Source organism: Lemur catta, chromosome 18, assembly GCF_020740605.2.
Source record: "Lemur catta isolate mLemCat1 chromosome 18, mLemCat1.pri, whole genome shotgun sequence".
Lineage (NCBI taxonomy): Eukaryota > Metazoa > Chordata > Mammalia > Primates > Lemuridae > Lemur > Lemur catta.
The window spans coordinates 39,803,703-39,819,563 of NC_059145.1; the positions used below are offsets into that span (position 1 = coordinate 39,803,703).

The 15,861-nt window shown below is 56.0% G+C and overlaps 2 protein-coding genes across 4 annotated transcripts in view; both read left to right on the plus strand.

Moving 5' to 3' along the window:
- Nucleotides 1-9,264, plus strand: LOC123623309 (cytochrome b-c1 complex subunit 1, mitochondrial). Its single transcript, XM_045530303.1, has 13 exons — nucleotides 1-112; nucleotides 367-507; nucleotides 2,656-2,742; nucleotides 3,548-3,677; nucleotides 4,155-4,353; nucleotides 4,941-5,020; nucleotides 6,494-6,609; nucleotides 6,845-6,988; nucleotides 7,122-7,282; nucleotides 7,403-7,488; nucleotides 8,119-8,207; nucleotides 8,556-8,631; nucleotides 9,077-9,264. Exons 1-13 carry the CDS (start codon nucleotides 44-46, stop codon nucleotides 9,139-9,141), a joined length of 1,443 nt encoding a protein of 480 aa, XP_045386259.1. The 5' UTR covers nucleotides 1-43; the 3' UTR covers nucleotides 9,142-9,264.
- A 2,506-nt stretch (nucleotides 9,265-11,770) lies between these two features.
- The window catches only part of COL7A1 (collagen type VII alpha 1 chain), a 32,203-nt gene continuing 28,112 nt past the window's right edge, over nucleotides 11,771-15,861 (plus strand). Inside the window, exons 1-8 of one of the 3 annotated variants that reach the window (XM_045530306.1) lie at nucleotides 11,771-11,789; nucleotides 13,218-13,303; nucleotides 13,799-13,979; nucleotides 14,658-14,817; nucleotides 14,906-14,999; nucleotides 15,079-15,240; nucleotides 15,400-15,563; nucleotides 15,640-15,769. In XM_045530306.1, the coding sequence (XP_045386262.1) occupies nucleotides 13,219-13,303; nucleotides 13,799-13,979; nucleotides 14,658-14,817; nucleotides 14,906-14,999; nucleotides 15,079-15,240; nucleotides 15,400-15,563; nucleotides 15,640-15,769 (976 nt within the window). In that variant the 5' untranslated portion in view covers nucleotides 11,771-11,789; nucleotide 13,218. Of the gene's footprint in view, nucleotides 11,790-13,066; nucleotides 13,304-13,798; nucleotides 13,980-14,657; nucleotides 14,818-14,905; nucleotides 15,000-15,078; nucleotides 15,241-15,399; nucleotides 15,564-15,639; nucleotides 15,770-15,861 lie in introns of those variants that run through there. The other 2 variants (XM_045530305.1, XM_045530307.1) reach the window with 2 other exon arrangements.

Here is a 15,861-nt window from a genome sequence, read left to right on the forward strand (position 1 = left end):
TTACGCGTGCGCAGCGCGGTTTAAAGCCGACAGGAGCCAGAAAATGGCGGCGTCCGTGGTTGCCCGGGTCGCTGGTGCTGGGGCGCAAGTGCTGCTGTACACTCGCCGCTCGGTGAGGTGGCAGCGAGAGAGCGGGGCTGCTGGGCGCAGGGCTTCGGGACACGGACGGGGTGCGGGCTGTTAGCGGTGGCAGGTCGAGGTGGGGAGGACGCGAGGTCAGGGCCACGGAAGGTCACGGCGTGGGCGGGGATGGGTGTCTCGCCGCTGGCCTGGGGATGCGGACGGGGGTCCTACTGCGGTCCTGGGAGTTGGTGAGCGAACCCTTACCCACTCTCACTGGCGGCCGCCCTCTTCCCCCTTCCCCAGCCGGCCCTGCTGAGGGCGCCTGCCTTGCGGAGTACCGCAACCTTCGCCCAGGCCCTCCAGTTCGTGCCAGAGACTCAGGTTAGCTTGCTGGACAACGGACTGCGTGTGGCCTCGGAGCAGTCCGCACAGCCTACCTGCACGGTGAGTGGAGGGCACCGTCGTGGAGGGGACCTCCAGATTGTGCCTGCCATCTTTTCCCAGGTTGGGGTGTGATCTTGGGCTTGAGTCTCAACGTCTATGGTTTGAGTTCAGACTTGGGCTCACTCACCCCTTGATTGGACTCATTCCCAACCCAGCCACGCCTTGACTTCATGGGGCAAGCTTCATTTTAGCCAACATTCATTTAGCATATGATGCTCACCAAGCAGGCTGCCAAATTCTTTTTCCAGCGTTTTGGTAAACATCCCGTATGAGAGAAGTGATCACATCCCTATCTTACAATGAAGAAAATGGGATTCAGAGACATTAGGTGACTTGCAAGGGTCCAGGTCTGTCAGCCTCACAGCCCAAGGTCATAATCTCTGGGCTGGACAAAGGATGCTCTTTCTGAAGAAATCCATTTGAAGAGTACAGTGAAATGGGTAATTTTCCAAAAAAATACAAATCCTTAAAAGTGACTCAGGGATAGAAATCTAAACTAGATATATAAATATGTGAAAAGATTCCCCAAAATTCCTCCTCTTCTCCCTCCAAGGGAGAAGGCCAAGTGTTTTTATTGGCATTCTTTGATTTTTCCAGGAACATATAATGTGCTATCATATAAGCAGTTACTGAACACAGGAAAAGGTGGTGGGCAACTTCCTTGTTACACGGCACCTATTTAAACCTACCCAGAGCCTGTTACGAAAGCTCAGTAGAGAATCCTATGTCTCTGGGACTCTAAGATCCCTAGATTGTAAGGAGCATCACTGTGTTCCAGTGCCAGATAAAGAATCCTGCCGATTTTAATCAAAGGTCACTATAGATTGTAAAATGTATCTTGTTTTCCAAGATGTTAGATATGAAGTACATGTTCATCTAAGATTGTGTGACATACAGTGTGTACATCAATATCTCTTAGATTTGGAAAACTTAAATCAGCTGTAAACAAACAGTAAATTAAAAGATTAGACCATTGTGACCATGTGGGATGAGTGGTTGCTGTTAAGAAGATTAAGATTCTCTCATTGGGTACCAAGGGAATACTTGGCAGTGTTTGATGTCCTGGTCTGATTAAAAACTTAAAATGCTGGGTGCAGTGGCTCACATCTGTAATCCTAGCACTTTGGGAGGGCAAGATGGAGGATAGCTTGAGACCAGGAGTTTGAGACCAGCCTTTACAAAAAAGTTTAAAAATTAGCTGAGTGTGGTCTTCCATGCCTGTAGTTTTAGCTACTCATGAGGCTGACATGGCAGGATCACTTGAGCCCAGGAGTTCATGGTTATAGTGAGCTATAATCATGGTACTGTACTGCAGCCCGGGCAGTAGTGAGACCCAGGCTCTAAAAGCAATTTAAAAAATAAATAAAAAAAAATAAAAACTTAAAGTGTTAATGGAAAGATAATTCCTTTTTTTGTTTTTTTGAGACAGAGTCTTCTTTTTTGAGACAGAGTCTTGCTCTGTCACCCTGGCTAAAGTGCAGTGGCATCATCATAGTTCACTGCAACCTCAAACTCTTGGGCTCAAGCAGTCCTCCTGCCTAAGCCTCCCAAGTAGCTGGGACTACAGGCATGTGCCACCACAGCCAGCCAATATTTCTATTTTTTTGTAGAGATGGGGTCTCTCTCCTGCTCAGGCTGGTCTCAAACTCCTGACCTCAAGTGATCTTTCCACCTTGGCCTTCCAGGGTGCTAGGATTATAGGTGTGAGGCACCACACCTGGCCAAGATACTTCCTTAATATGATAAAGTATACGGTGTCTAAATCAATAGTCTCCTTCCTTAATGGTAAAAGGATAAAAATCATCACCAGAACAAAGATAGGGCATGATTTTTAGAAAGGAGAAAATAATTTGTTTGCAAATAATACGAATTTCATTTGGTGCACAGTTAGAAGTGTCCCTCGGTATCCTTGGTAACCAGTCAAGAAATAGGGCAGGAAGGAGAAGTGATATATTGTGACATGACAGTCATTTGGCTGGCCCCCCGTACACCAGGCACAGCTGTACCTCCAGGCACAGGGGTCCTTCTGGGGAGCTCTTCTCCATCCTGGGACCCATGAGCCCATGCCTGGGGCTCGCGTTGTGTCACTCAGGGTGGCATATGAGTGGGGCTGGGGTGGTTTGTTAACTTTGTTGGCTTCTTGTCTAGGTGGGGGTGTGGATTGATGCTGGCAGCCGTTATGAGACTGAGAAGAACAATGGGGCAGGCTATTTTGTGGAGCATCTGGCTTTCAAGGTGAGGCTCTTGAAGTCTGTGTTTCCCCTGGGCTTAGGGCTGCCTGTTGTCCCTCCTGAGGATGAAGGTCAGAAAAATTAGCCTTCTGATTATGGGCCTTAGTTGGGGGATGATCTCTGGCTGGCCTTTATGAAAGGAGCCACTTGGGCTTAACCTCTCCTGAGTGAACACTTTTCCCATGAGCCCCTGCATGAGGCCCCACAGAGCCAAGAAAACCCAGGGAGCCACAAAAGCCCTACTTTCCACCAGAGAGGCCAAGCCTGTGTTGTGTGCATGCATGCATGTGGACTTATGGAACACACAGATGTGCATGTGCATGGTAACAGACCCACAGACGGGCATGCATGCTTGCTTGTGAAATGCCCTGCTCTGGTGTAATACCTGAGCAACTATTGTAAAGTAGAGACCTATGTTTTTTAAATGAATGAAAAAAATGGAGAAAGGGATACGGGGGTGTGGTCTGGGTTACCTGACCATGGCTGTCAGTAAGGAGTAGGGGTAATGACCTTACCAGTCATTGGTAAGATGTAATCAAAATTCTGGACTTTAGGCAACACTTGCTTTGGCCATGCCCTTCTGTCCTGGCCCTGGCTGTTTCTATTCTGTTGGCCCATAATGCTGTGGCCTCAGTCAGCTCAAGGCGTGCTTAGTGCTTGGTAAGCACAGACTCTGGGCCCTATATCCTCAGAGTCTGCTGACAGAGATAACCTGTGGACCAGTGGTCCTATAGGGTTTTTAGCCTGTGAGGACAGGTTCCTGGGCTCCCATGTGGCTCCTAATTGGTTTTGTTGATGTCTGGTTCCAGGGAACAAAGAATCTGCCTGGCAATGCCCTGGAGAAGGAGGTAGAGAGCATAGGGGCCCATCTCAATGCCTACAGCACCCGGGAGCACACTGCCTACTACGTCAAGGCACTGTCCAAGGATCTGCCGAAAGGTAACACCTGGACAAGCGGGCAGGGACAGAGGGGTAGGACTCCAGGGGAGCAGAGGATAGGCTCTCAGGAACCCCTGGCCTGGCCACAGAATTGGATTACCATTAGGGCTATTGTCCCCAACCCCTGGGCCACAGACTGGTACTGGTCAGTGGCCTGTTAGGAACCAGGCCACACAGCAGGAGGTGAGCGGCAGTAGGTGAGTGAGTGAAGCTTCATCTCTATTTACAGCTGCTCCCTATCTCTCACATCACTGCCTACGCTCTGCCTGCCTCCCCCTCTTCCCAGGTCTGTGGAAAATTTGTCTTCCATGAAACCGGTCCCTGGTGCCAAAAAGTTTGAGGACCACTGCTTTAGGGTATAGCCTTGCAGCAGGGCAACTGGGAGTGGACAGCAGGAGATCCAGGCCTGGGGGTTTTTTGTTACCATTGGTCTCCAGTGGCTCATCTGGCACCTAAACCTGTCCTCCTTGCATCTAGTTGTGGAGCTCCTGGCTGACATTGTGCAGAACTGCAGCCTGGAAGACTCACAGATTGAGAAGGAACGTGACGTGATCCTGCAGGAGATGCAGGAGAACGATGCATCAATGCGCGACGTGGTCTTTGACTACCTGCATGCCACAGCGTTCCAGGGCACACCTCTGGCCCAGGCTGTGGAGGGGCCCAGTGAAAATGTCAGGTGAGAGTTGCCTGGGCTTGTGGTGGAATGCGTGCCCCCATTCTGGCTTGGCCAGACCCCGTCCAGATCATGTTTTTAGTTGGCTGGCTGCCTGTGTTATTTATTTTCCTAACTCACACAATTGGAGGTGGTTTCTACATTGCCATGTGGTCCCTGTGAGTCTTTTCAAGTCTTCACTTGAATCTTGGGCTTTATTTTAGGATATGTTTCCATGTGTGTCCTTACACTCCAAGGGGAGGGAGCATGTGGGTATCCCATCCATGTGGCTTCTTGTCCCTGGTTGGGGATGGGCTTTGAGAGCTCTGTTGCTGCCTCTTGAGAGTCCCACAGTGTCAACTTGTACCCTCCTCAGAGAGTACTGTGAGCCTGTCTTAAGATCAGACATGAGGCAGGGCCTGATGAGGGCTGCCTTCTGGGCCCTGAAGGGGTGGGTGGCAAAGAAGGGGAAGGGGATCGAGGAGTGTGCTAGAGCCCGCTCTTCAGAGACACCATGCCTCTCCTCATTTCTGCCTCCTCAGCCCCATTTGTGCAACCCAATTTGCTCTAGTTTAGGAGAGGTGTTGACCCATTGGCCGAATGTCTTATAGGAAGCTGTCTCGTGCAGACTTGACCGAGTACCTCGACAGGCATTACAAGGCACCTCGCATGGTGCTGGCAGCAGCTGGAGGTGAGTGGTGGGTTCACTGAAGCCCTGAACCTGTGGGCACCAACCTTGGTTTTCAGAGCCTAGTTCAGACCATAGGGGACCTTCCACCCCCAGGGACCCTTTCTCCTATGCTCTCTGAGGTAGGGTAGCATTCTACCCTGTTGCCACCACTGGGACTGGTCATGTAGGGATGCTCTTTCTCTAGCATAGGCCTCAGGCATTTCTTAGCCCCACCTGGTCCTAGGATACTTAGTTTGTGGGCTGGGAGCAGGGATACAAGTCCCTGGGCTTGTTCTTTGTGGCCTTGCCATTTGGTGAGCCAGACATTGGATCTGTGATGATACACAGTTGATGGACTGGGAAATGCCTTGAAAGGAAGGCACAGAATGGCGGAGATTTTAATGGGACACTCAGAGGTGTAGGATGGGGGATGGACATTTTTGAACATATATCATTTGAATAGAGAGGCCTAAAGGGTGGTGAGTGTTATTTAGGTGGCATGGGGGACCGGAGCAGAGGGGAGCGTCTTGGCCTGATGTATGTTTTAAGTTTTGCTCCGCTGCTGTGTGGGGCCAGAGTGGAGGCAGGCCAGCTGGGGAGGGGCTGTGACAGGTCTCCAGGGCGAGATGGCAGGAGCAAGACAGAGAAGTGGATTGACCCTTTTTATAGATGGAAGCTCAATGGGGGTCTGGACATGGGTGGGGCAGTGTGGCCAAGGATGCTTCCCAGCTTGTGGCCATGGCAGTTGGGTGGGTGAGAAAGACTGATGAGAAGAGCACAACTGGGGCTATGGAGCCAGGAAACCTGGGGGCCTAGAGCAGTGTGAGTTACAGACGCCTCTGGCTTTGTGGAGCCCTGGTAGGCCTTGAGCCCACGGCAGGAAAGAATGAAAGACCAAGGCAGTGGCAGGCTGTTCTGAGGCAGGCTGCCCATGCCACAGTGCCACAGGGGGCTCATCTTGTGGAGGTGAGACAAGGTGCAGCATGGGGTCCTGAGGGCATGAGTTCGTAACTTGTAAATGCCCCCAGCTCTCAAGGGAGCCCAGAGCTAATCCCAGGCCTGCAGTAGTGCCTGTTTGTGCCCTCTCACTTGCCACCCCCTATAGAGACAGCAGCCAGATCTACTTGAGGTGGGCCTAGAGGGACGAGGCGAGCTCTGTGCATAGGGAGCACCAGTCTTGTCCCTGATGTAGGTGAGATGCTGCTTCTAGGGTGAGAATCAACACTTGTGTCACATGGCAACTCATTTTTAAGCTTAGAGTGCTGCCTCTCTCCTGTGGCTGAGGCCATGGGAGCTGTTTGGCCCTGAGGTACCTGTCCTACCCGTGGACAGGATCTGTCTGTGGAGGATCCTCTTTCCTCACCCTGATGTCCTGTCTTCCTTCTGGTGTCTCCTGCTAAGACAGAACATGGGGGTCCTCTTCCTGTCTGTGATTCCCCCTACTCTGTGCCTTGGACCCTGGCTGGCCAGTAACACCACTGTCTGTCTTGGCAGGCGTGGAGCACCAGCAGCTGTTAGACCTTGCCCAGAAGCACCTCAGCAGCATCTCTGGGACGTACGCAGAGGATGCTGTGCCTACTCTCAGTCCATGCCGCTTCACTGGCAGCGAGGTGTGCTGCCTGGTGGGCAGGGGTTGCTCTCAGCCAGGGGCCCTGGGAGGACCCTTCTGTGCATGGTTATCCTGGTGACTCCAGAGATGTCTCAGGAGTTGGGAAGGGGTCCTGTGGCAGCAGCCTCATGAGCACATTTGTTCACATGCACACATACACACTGCACCCACACCTGCCACCCTTTCTGTTTGCCAGGCAGTCTGGCTGTCGCTCAGCCTATTGTATACTGTTTCAGATCCGCCACCGTGACGATGCCCTGCCTTTGGCCCATGTGGCCATTGCAGTAGAGGGGCCTGGCTGGGCCAACCCGGACAATGTGGCCCTCCAAGTGGCCAATGCCATCATTGGCCACTATGACTGCACTTATGGTGGTGGCGTGGTGAGTGCCAGGAGTGAGCATGGGACCTTGCCTTCAGGGAAGAGTTTGCGGGGCTGTGTGCTCCTATGCTGTGGGGGTCAGAGTGTGGGCCACAGACAAAAGGGTGGGTGCTGACCACCTTTGCCCCTGGCAGCACCTGTCCAGCCCACTGGCTTCAGTTGCTGCGGCCAAGAAGCTGTGCCAGAGTTTCCAGACCTTTAATATCTGCTATGCAGAGACCGGGTTGCTGGGTGCACACTTTGTCTGTGACCGAATGAACATCGATGACATGATGTTCTTCCTGCAAGGCCAGTGGTAAGTGCTAGCCCTGTACTGCTGGGTGGGATGGGGGCTTTGACCAGGGTAGTGGGAGGCTAAGAGACAACACAGTGTCTCTCAGATGAACACCACCACAACCCCCACCCCCTGCTTTAGGATGCGCCTGTGCACCAGTGCCACGGAGGGCGAGGTGGAGCGGGGCAAAAACATCCTCAGAAATGCCCTGATATCTCATCTGGATGGTGAGTCCTGCAGCGCTGTGCACCCTGGTAACGACAGCAGTGGCAGCCTCAGTGTGGCCACCACTTCTAACCAGGGTTGGAAAGAAAAACACTGACGATCATGCCATACCCCACCACCTCACCCTTAGAGATACAGGTGGGGTGGACCAGGTCAATAGCCCTTCACTATAGGAACAGGTGGTCGTAGAAAAGAGGGCTGTGGGCCAGGCACCGTAGCTCACACCTGAGATATTAGCGCTCTCGGAGGCTGTGGTGGGACGATTGCTTGAGTTCAGGAATTTGAGACTAGCCTGAGCAAGAACGAGACCCCATCTCTACTAAAAATGGAAAAAATTAGCCAGGCATGGTGGTGCTCACCTGTAATCCCAGCTACTCGGGAGGCTGAGGCAGGAGAATTGCCTGAGCCCAGGAGTTTGAGGTTGCTGTGAGCTAGGCTGACACCACCGCACTCTAGCCTCGACAATAGAGACTGTCTCAAAAAAACAGAAACAGAAAAAGAAGAGAGGGCTGTGATCTGGGGTCAGAGCCAGGTCAGAGAGGTCCTGGTCAACCTGAAGCTAGAGGTTGTTTGGGTGCCTGTGGGTCCGGGATTGGCTGGGTGGATCTCCAAGCCTTCCCCCACCCTCAAAGGCACTACTCCTGTGTGTGAGGACATCGGACGCAGCCTCCTGACCTATGGCCGCCGCATCCCCCTGGCCGAGTGGGAAAGCCGGATTGCGGTAACATGGGCCCCTGGGAAAGGTTCTGGAATCTTGGCCTGGCAGACCCCTGGGGAGTGAGAGTTGGGGCCTAATGGAGTGGTGACTGCTCCTATAGGCACCTCTGGTGTCCTAGGCAGCTGTCACCTGCAGGGGTGGTGTAGTCAGAGGACAGGGCACTGATGGCTGTAGTGATGGGTGGGGCCCACAGGAGTCTACAGTGGGGAGACCCCTGCTGCCTTTCCCCTCTTGGGTAGGGGGACAGTTCCACGGTACATGTAGGAGATCTTAGTCAGCTGGAGAATGTTGACTGGCCAGGTTGGTGCCCAGGTGCCTGTCAGCCATTGTGCCCTCGGCTTTGCCCCGCAGGAGGTGGATGCCAGTGTGGTGCGTGAGGTCTGCTCCAAGTACTTCTATGACCAGTGTCCAGCAGTGGCTGGATTGGGTGAGTAACCTAGAAATTCTGCTCCTTATCTTTTTCCTCAGACCATTCTCTTGGTCTCCCCTTGTGCCTCTTGTTGCCCACACCCCAGCCCACACTGAAAGCAGCAAGTTAAGGCCCCAAAAGGTTCTCCCCAGTATCCTGGCTACCAGGGAGTTCTTGCTCAGAAAACCTGTCCCAGCAGCTCCCTGACTCCTTGCCAAGGTGCCTCCATCAGTGCCCCACACCCGCCAGGTAACGGGCATCTCAGAGTGTGGGGTGGGGCTCCAAGGGCCTGAGCATGAAGGGACAGGCTCAGCAGCCCTGGGGGAATGTTCTCTTCCCTCTTTCCATTCAAGGCCTGTCTTGTGCTGCTCTGGGCAGCAGCTCTGAGCTGGGTGCGGCACAGGGCCAGGTGTCCCTGTACAGGCCAGGTACCCCACCCTGATGCCCCACCCTATCTCCACAGGCCCCATTGAGCAGCTCCCAGACTACAACCGGATCCGTAGCGGCATGTTCTGGCTGCGCTTCTAGGCAGAACGCCTGTGCTGGCAAGAAGGCGTGGCTGGGGCTCCTGGTCCCCCCACCACAGACATACCACTCTGGCTCCTCAAACTTGTGCTTCAGGTTAGCACCAATAAAGTCTTCTGCTGAGAACTGTGTTGTCCATCTTTTGGCATTGGCGTGGAGTCCATTGGGCCGAGATAGAGACAGTCTCTATCTCCCCAGTAGAGGGGAGCACAAGGATTTCCCTCCCGTTCAGGATCCCCTGGATCCCTGACCTTCCCACAGGCTGATGTGTTCTCAGCCAGGGGCAAGTGGGGGCCGCAGCACAGGCTGGAAGCCTTTGATGCCTGCGGGGAACTGAGCCCAGATGTTTCCACTCAGCCACATAGGGGGACATTCCTCAGCCAGCCTGTCCCAGGAGTGGGGCGTAGGCGTCCGCAGGAACTACAGATTTAGCCTCTGCCCTGGCAGGGGTCCTAGCCTGGAAACCCTGGGGATTCAGGTGGGAAACCCCTCACTGTGGACCCTGTGCAGTTACCCTCTGGTGGTCCCTGGTCTGGGATGGAGCGGGAGGGGCCGAGTGCTGTCCCTGAGGATGCCTCCTTGTCTGTTTACTTTGGACTCTGGAGGAGGATAGCCTGGGGCATAGTGTTCCCATCGGTTTCTAACTGCTGCCTGGACAGGCAGGGCAAGAATCCTTTGCTTCGGCTGACTCAGGCTCCAAGAATAACCCTGAGCTCAGTGGGGCCCAAGCCCCCTCCCTCGACTAGGTCTGTCCCAGGCAAGTCCTGAGCTGCTGGCTTGATGATCCCCTCCCCATTTTCCTGAGGCAGCCAAGATCTGGTAGAGCTCTTGGCCGCCCAGTCCCCGGTTACCCTCTTTGGGCCCTGGTGCACAAGGCAGGTGGGCCACTCTTCCTGCACACTCCAGTTCTTGCAGGTCAGATTCCCTGGGAGCCCAGTTCTCTTTTGAGGAAGTTGCTGTTCAGCAGTTGTGAGCAGGGTCCTGGGACAAGGTTCATGTGGAAGAGGACGATTTAGAAGTCCCCTAGCATCCTAGCCTGAAAGTAGCCCAAACAAACCTTGTATCACTCTCACACTGCCTCAGTGCCTTTCCCTCACCATTTGCTGCCACAAATGGTCTATTAGGAGACATCTGTCAAGAGCCTTCTACAGCCCAGGACTGAGGCACTTGGCAGATCATCCTACCCTGTGCTCTGCTGGGGAGAAACTTCTGGACAGCGCAGAACCCTGACAGGCCCAACCCTGGCTGCTCAGAGAGATGCAGCACCCAGGTAGGGGGAAGAAGTGCCAAGTCTGGTGCTCTAAGTTAGAGCTCTTGGAGGATAAGGCTTTATTTCTCTGATTTCTCTTTTAAGCCCCATGTCTGACCCTCAAAGGCTACAGGTGTGCTGGACACGAGAGAGCTCCAGTTGCTGGGAATGATCTGGTCCTGACCTACCTTGTGCACCAGGCCAAGGAATTTGGTCTTCACCCAGGAGGCATGTTGGGGAGGTGCATTGCAGATTACTGTGAAGAGAAGTGACATGGTCAGAGCTGAGATTTAGCACTGGGACTCTCAGGCTGCATTTCTGTGGCAGTCCTGGGGAGCCGTGCGGTGGCAGAGCAGAGGTCATGGCCATGGGAAGAGCTGGAGTGGGCTGCAGGGGCACAAGTAGGACAGTGTTCCCAGCAGGGCTGGGAGGCCCCAGGGAGGAGTGGGCTGGAGGAAGATGACCTGCCATGGTTTTGGTGAGGAGTTGGAGGTGTCCAGGACACAGTAGGATGTGTAGGGCTGGAACCTCAAAAATAGGCCCTGGTTGGAGACACATGTGGTGCCATCTGGCAGAGGTGGTGACTGAAACCAGGGAAGGAAATTCAGGGAAGTGTGGGAGGGAGAAGGACAAGCTCTGGGGGCCCCACTGATGGAGGGAGTTGCAGGTAGGCACTGGCCTTGGGCTATGCCCTAGGCTGTGTGCCTGCCAGGAGGCTGGAGCCAGGGGCCTCAGAGGGCAACACCCCTGCTTGTGAACCCATGGGAGCTCCAGATGTGCACCCATCCCAATCTTGCTTCTCCCTTCCCAACAGCCTCTCCCAGCACACTTTGAGTGACCCTCTCACAGCAGCCCTTCCTTTCTTTTGGGGGCACCTCAGATCTGATGAGGTTGGCCTGAACATCCAGCCTCTCAGCTGGGCCTCCTGACTCCCTTAAAAGCTGGACCCATGTGTGCCAGCCCTGCCCTGCTCTCACCCACCCTTGCTGTGCAGAAGGAGGGGTCAGGGGGCAGGGGCTGCCCTTGTGATGATAGCATGCCTGGTTCTCTGCTGCCCTCACCTGGAGCACACTTTGTGGGGGTGGGGGCTCCTGGGACATGGCTGAGGGACCCTGATCTTGGAAAAAGGTTCTAGGCCCCATGGGGTCACAGCACTGTGTCTCAGGATATTTGGGGAGGGGCAATAGTTAGGGGCAGCTCTAGCCTTCCTGGGCAATAGGAAAACAGCATGAATGGTCCTCACTGCCCCCAGATCTGGCCATACCAGGGAGCCCTCCGGCTGTGGAGGAGTCCAGGGGAGACAAATGTAACAGAAGTGCTGTCCCCGTATCTCCCCACTCAGCCAGTGGATCCCAGGGCAGGCTGCAAGTCCAGGCATATTGGAAGGGGTGCAGTGGCAGTGGTGAGTGTAAATGTGCTTTCTGGGCTACCCAGAATTATCCAGCACTGGCATGGGAAAAAAAGGGAGTGGGGCCCAGATGGGGGCCTGCTCTTTTGGGGGGTATCTTTCTGCTTTGGTGTCCCCCACCTAATGAAGAGATGTGCATACACAAATATTCACCTCCTCGGGATGGTGGCCTGGCCCTGACATGGGGGTGTGTGGTGGGGGGCACTGTCCACAGTTACAGAAGCCAATCAGGGAGATGGGTAAGAAGTCAGCCTGGTTAAGGGGAGAGGAGTGAGGCAGGGGGCAGGGAGGCAGTTATGAAAGGGGAGCTACAGGTTCTGTGAGGACAGTGAGGAAAGGAGGGAGGGGCCCCGGGTGACCTCTGGACCTGATGGGGAGATGGGTGGAAGGGTCTACAGGAAGAACAGATTGAAGGAGAGGATGCCTGTGGGCCAGAATGAGGACATATAGGTAGGGGGGAGCTGGCCTGGGGCATAGACAGCTCTACGAGTGGGTCATGGGCAGGAGGGGGTGAATTTCTGAGAGATGAGCTGTCACTGTGGGTGGTCCCACCCTCCACATATGAGCAGCCCCCCTCCTACAGGCACAGCTGGATGGTAACCGTCTGGGACTGGTTTAAAGCGTAGCAGGGGGTGTGGGACACGTATGCATAAGCGTGGCACAGGTTCTCCCCTCCTCCTGGCATACCCTTCCAAAGAGGGGGTGCCTTACTTGGACCCAGCCCAGCAGGGCCTTGGTTTCCCTAGGATGGGCCCAGAGTCCCTCATTTGCTGGAGGTTGCTCCACCTGTCAAAGGGATTGGGGTGGGGCACAGGAGGCCCACCAGACAGGGATGGCTGAATCACAGGAGTGGCCGGCGGGACCCATGCCCTGAGGGCTTGTCTAGGCACCCTCACAAGGTTGGGGGTGAGTCACCACCAGCTGCAGCCTCCCCCTACCATAGCGCTGCTGCCTCTTTGGTTTGCAGAAACAGGTCCACATTTCAGCCTCCAGCAGTCCCTTCACTGGTCACTCTGTTACCGACCCAAAGTAACCAGGACCTATGACCCTAGATGGGGTTGGGGGCGCTCCTTCAGCATCTGTCTGTGGAGAAACTTCTGGGGGATAAGCAGAAGCCACGGGGCGGGGAGGGGGGGTTTAAACTTAAGTGCGTCATATCATCTGTCCAGGGGAGGGGTGGGGGGGCGACCTCTGGGGACGTGGGTGAGGGCGGGCGTCTGGGTCCCCGCCCGACGCTCCGCCCCCTGGGATCAGGGACTTTTCTGTGCTGTGCGGGCGGGACTGCAGCGGCGGCGGTGGGAGCTGGCGGACTTGCAGGCAAGACAAGGACTCAGGGTGGAGGGGCGCTGGGCTCGGACCCGCCAAAGCCGCGGGGACCCAGGGGCAGAGCGGGAGTCCCGGCTGATCGTTTCTACCACCCAGGATGAGGCTGCGGCTCCTGGTGGCCGCGCTCTGCGCCGGGATCCTGGCGGGGGCGCCCCGAGTGCGGGCCCAGCACAGGGAGAGAGGTGGGCACGGCTAGGAAGGACCCCGTCTGGAGCACTGCACGCTGTCACCCACGGCTCCACTCGGCCTTCATCCCCAACACCCCCGTCCGCCTCCACGACCCCCGCGGATTCCTCCTAACTCTCCTTGGACTCCCGAACTTGTCGCGATTGCGCTGGGTTCCCTAAACCCCCTCCTATCTTGTTCGGACCCAAATTCTGGCTCCGCGAACGCATGCTGGGTCCCCTGCCTTATGCCACCCCGCGCCGGCCCCTAGAGGCTGTGACCTCAGTCCCAGACCCACACCCGTGCCGGCGGCTCTCCCTCCCCCCACACCCCAACTCTCCACGGAGAGTCTGTGCTGGGGCCCACCCGCCTCCCTCCCGGGCCCACAGGCCGGGTTTGCATGAGCAGATGCGGCCTACGCTCCACCCATCCCGCAGGCCCAGGGGACCACAGTGCGGGGAGGGGGCGGGTGGGCTCCCAGAAGAGGTCGTGATCTCTCCTCCGTGCCCCAGTGACCTGCACGCGCCTTTATGCGGCTGACATCGTGTTCCTACTCGATGGCTCCTCATCCATTGGCCGCAGCAATTTCCGCGAAGTCCGCGGCTTCCTGGAGGGGCTGGTGCAGCCTTTCGCTGCGGCAGCCAGTGCACAGGGGGTGCGCTTTGCCGCGGTGCAGTACAGTGATGACCCACGGTGAGTCGTGGCCCTGGGGGCTCGAGACCAGGAGATCCCACCAAGTCCCCTTCCACAGACAGGGTGGACAGCCCAGAAACCCCAGGGCAGGTTCTTCCTGAAACAGGTTTTGAGGAACCCAGAGACCCCCTAGCCAAGACCTCCCCTGGAGGCAGATGTAGGGATTCCCTAGGTAGAGCCCTCATGCCCAGAAACACCTCCAGGCTAGTGCTCTGCAAAGACCGGGAGGTTGTGTTTTCTGACCTGAAGATGGGGAGCCCAGGAGGGAGCCCAGGGGCCCCAGGGGCTGCCTGCCTGTTGGCCTCCCCACATTTTAGCCTCCTAACCCCTTCAGCCTCTCAGCTCACCAGAAGGGCTCCCTGTCTGGCCAGCATCTACCTTTCAACAGCTGGTCCCTTCCTCCTGCAAATATTTAATTCACCAGACATCCTGTCCCCCTAGGCTGTGAGCCCCAAGGGCTCCTCCAGGCCTGCCCAGGCCCAGCCACAGGTGGTGCACAAAGGAGGACCTGGGGAGTTTAAGTTGGGGGCTATAGAGGTGGAGGGCAGAAATCACAGACCCAAAGGACCCTCAAAAGGGCCTGATACCCACAACTGTGACCCCAGGGGCCTCCTAAAGGCCTGAGTCAGAAGAGGTCCTGACCTCTAGCCTGTTGCCCTTCCCTCCCCCCCACAACAGGACAGAGTTTGGCCTGGATGCACTTGGCTCCGGGGGCGATGTGATTCGTGCCATCCGTGAGCTCAGCTACAAGGGGGGCAACACTCGTACAGGGGCTGCAATTCTCCATGTGGCTGACCATGTCTTCCTGCCTCAGCTGGCCCGACCTGGTGTCCCCAAGGTGATCCCTAACCCTAACCATGCCTTCCAAGGTCACCCCAAATTAACTGTCCAAGGAAGCCCTGACTTGACCCCTACCTCTGCCCCAGGTCTGCATCCTAATCACAGATGGGAAGTCCCAGGACCTGGTGGACACAGCGGCCCAAAGGCTGAAGGCGCAGGGCGTCAAGCTGTTTGCTGTGGGTGAGTATGGGGCGGGGGTGGTAGGTCAGCTGGGGTGCAGACCAGTGGGCAACTAAGTCCCAACTGGGCATCACCTTAGGGATCAAGAATGCCGACCCCGAGGAGCTGAAGAGGGTTGCCTCACAGCCAACCAGTGATTTCTTCTTCTTCATCAATGACTTCGGCATCTTGAGGACACTACTGCCCCTCGTTTCCCAGAGAGTGTGCACGACTGCTGGTGGCGTGCCTGTGACCCTGCCTCGTGAGTTCATGCCCACATTGTGTACCCTGACCTGGACCCCTGGACCCAACCCCATCCCGGGAGTGCTGATTCCATCCTATGCTCTCATGACCCCTGACCCCAACCCCGCGCACCGTAAGTGCTGACTCTGATCCTCCTGCCTGGTTCCGCATTCCCCAGCTGATGACTCAACTTCTGGTCCACGGGACCTGGTGCTGTCTGAGCCAGGCAGTCAGTCCTTGAGAGTACAGTGGACAGCGGCCAGTGGGCCTGTGACTGGCTACAAGGTCCAGTACACTCCTCTGACAGGGCTGGGACAGCCACTGTCGAGCGAACGGCAGGAGGTAGGATGTCAGGAGCGATAGGTGGGTGGCTGGGGACTTGGCTGGGCAAGATGAGGTGACCTTTGACCCTGGGCAGGTGAACGTCCCAGCTGGTGAGACCAGCTTGCGGCTGCAGGGTCTCCGGCCACTGACCGAGTACCAGGTGACTGTGGTTGCTCTCTACGCCAACAGCATCGGGGAGTCTGTGAGCGGGACAGCTCGGACCAGTGAGCAATTCTGCCAACCTCTGAGCCCCTTCACCTAACCCCCCCAGTAACCCTCCCCAACTCCACTAATCCCTGATGGGACCTTCCCCCAG